We start from the raw sequence: 2653 nt of genomic DNA on the forward strand, positions 1-2653 counted from the left end.
TGCACCTCTCAGGTATGATGTCCCCTCTCCTTTCCCAGCATGGCAGCTGTCCCTTTCTCTCTCTGTGTCCCTTGCCCAGAAATCCTAAAAGTCCACCTCTGTCTCCTTGCCCAGCCATTGGCTGCCTGCAGTTTTATTTAACAATTAAAACCAACGGGGGCGGAGTTCCCTCAGTTTCTTCTGTGCAGATCTGTAGATCCTTGTGTAATTTGGGGAGCAGGTTAACATAACACAAGTGGCACTAGACCAAACCCACATTCCCTTGTTTGTCCATTTTAAAAGATTCTTTTCTTTCAGATATATTTTGAACATAATTATAACAATTATGAAAATTGTTACTCATCATCTATCATAACTTAAAGAGTTTAAAATTCTATACCTGAATTGTGTTTTGATTGTAACTTGCATTACCATCTGAAAACCATCCTTTCAAATCTAGATCATCTTCCTTAATGCTAAACAACTTAAATTTGATTATGAGACTATAGTCTTTAACCACATTACAGATCTGAGAACAAATTAAATTACCCGAATATATAGGAAGCAGTAACAAAATTAATTTTAAATTTTGTATCAATATACAAAGATTTATACCAATGAAAACCTTAAATGTGTATCAATATATAAATTCTGTACTAATATAAGAAATTATAACTTCATCAAATATAAAGATTTCTACCAATGTAAGATTATGGATATGCAATGCTTTCTTTAAGAATAAATTTAGGAGAGTGCAATTCTGCCTGCCAGAGCCCGCCGTGGTTCGGAGACCCCCGGGTGAATCCACCATCACCATGTTTGACCAGGAGGCAAAACCTTCAACTGAGGACTTAGGGGATAAGAAGGAAGGAGAATACATTAAACTCAAAGTTATTGGACAGGATAGCAGTGAGATACATTTCAAAGTGAAAATGACAACACATCTCAAGAAACTCAAAGAATCATACTGTCAAAGACAGGGAGTTCCAATGAATTCACTCCGGTTTCTCTTTGAAGATCAGAGGATTGCTGATAATCATACTTCGAAAAAACTGGGAATGGAGGAAGAAGATGTGATTCAAGTTTATCAGGAACAAACGGGGGGCCACTTGATGGTTTAGATAATTCTTTTTATTTTTTTATTTTTTCCTTTTCCCTCAATCCCTTTTTATTTTTAAAACTAGTTCTTTTGTAATGTGGTATTCAAAATGAAAATTGAATACTGGCACTATATCTCTTAGAACATCTGGTAATCTGAATTCTAGTGTTCAATATTCATTATTGGTTGTTTTTGTTGTACTGATTTTTGGTGATCAGACCTCAGCTCCTTAATATTGCCCTTCTTTTAAGAAATTTCATGTGTGCACAGTGAGGCCACCCTTTCCAGGACTGTGCATTTTCAGGTTTGTGATGATAAAAAGATTGACCAATGGGAGCTTTCCTATGACCTTTCAGTTGGCCCTGAAGTTACAGCATGTGGCTGCTTCACTGCTGGACTGTGATTTTCAGTGGCAGATGGAAAATTTTCAGAGAACTGAAATGTGGAAAATGACCTTTCCTCAGCTTGAAGCTACTTTTGAAATCTGAGGGTCTGGACCAAAAGAAGAACATCATGTTTGTAGCCAAGATGACAGATACAGTGAGAGTAACAGCCAACTCCAAAGGTGGCTTCACTGAAGAGAAAGTGTCTTGAGCAAGACAGTATTGTCAGAAGATCCCAAGAAAGTTCTAATTTTCATCAGCAATTAATAATAGAGTTACTCATACAGAAATGTACGCAACAGACACTGCTCCTTTTGATTCTATTTGTACTTTTTGGCCTGGGACATGGGTTTTCAAGGGACATCATCTGTACCAGCTTCATTAAAATAAACAATATTTGTAAAAACCGTAAAAAAAGAATAAATTTAGTAATAAATCCCAAGTATCTAATTTCTTATAATACTACTTTATCCTCTTTTTCTTTTTAAACTCAAGAAAAGATATAGAAGAGGAAGAAAAGACAAAAATTCTCAAGTCTAAGCTCTCTAATTAGTTTCCTACCTGCTCAAAATTATGACCATTTTCAAATTCTCCCTTAAAATGACAATCTATCTATAATTTTTAAAATTACCATAACCAGACACTCAAACACAGGGAACAGGGATGATGATTCTCCATGGCTTCTTCCTGATGAATAGGGGTGAAGAATAAATTTTCAGGGGTGGGGAGAGATAGAAAAATTAGAAAAATCAGTTAGACTTAAGAAAGCATCTGTTATTCATCTGCTTAGAGGGTCCAGGGCTTAACTGAAGTTCTGACTGGGTCCTTCTGAAAGGCTGGATGAACCAAGTCCATTGGGAATCACCAGCTACCCTGAAACTGTTCTAGGAGCAAGTCTCTGGAGACAGCGTCAGAAGGCAAGGAACTGGACTAGCAGGTCATTTTAGCATCCCAGAAGATGTATCTCATCAGAGCTGCACATCCTACAACATACGAATCTTACAACCAAATTTGCAATACTATATAGATATTTGTATGAATTATGCAGCATGCACTTATCAGTTAAGGATGATTTTTTTTTTCTCCTTGATTGAGCAGGTAAAAGACAACTGTCGTTTTTATGAGTTAATATGATTAATGTACTGGCTGGTTTTGTATCAACCTGATACAAACTGGAGTTATCACTAAGAGA

General features: G+C 36.4%; 1 protein-coding gene across 1 annotated transcript; it reads left to right on the top strand.

Moving 5' to 3' along the window:
* The first annotated feature begins 734 nt into the window (after positions 1–734).
* LOC308418432 (small ubiquitin-related modifier 1-like) lies at positions 735–1132 on the top strand. The gene has a single exon (XM_080913804.1). It carries the CDS (start codon positions 795–797, stop codon positions 1098–1100), a length of 306 nt encoding a protein of 101 aa, XP_080769930.1. The 5' UTR covers positions 735–794; the 3' UTR covers positions 1101–1132.
* Positions 1133–2653: the final 1521 nt, after the last annotated feature.

This window comes from Micromys minutus (assembly GCF_963924665.1).
Source record: "Micromys minutus genome assembly, chromosome: 3".
Lineage (NCBI taxonomy): Eukaryota > Metazoa > Chordata > Mammalia > Rodentia > Muridae > Micromys > Micromys minutus.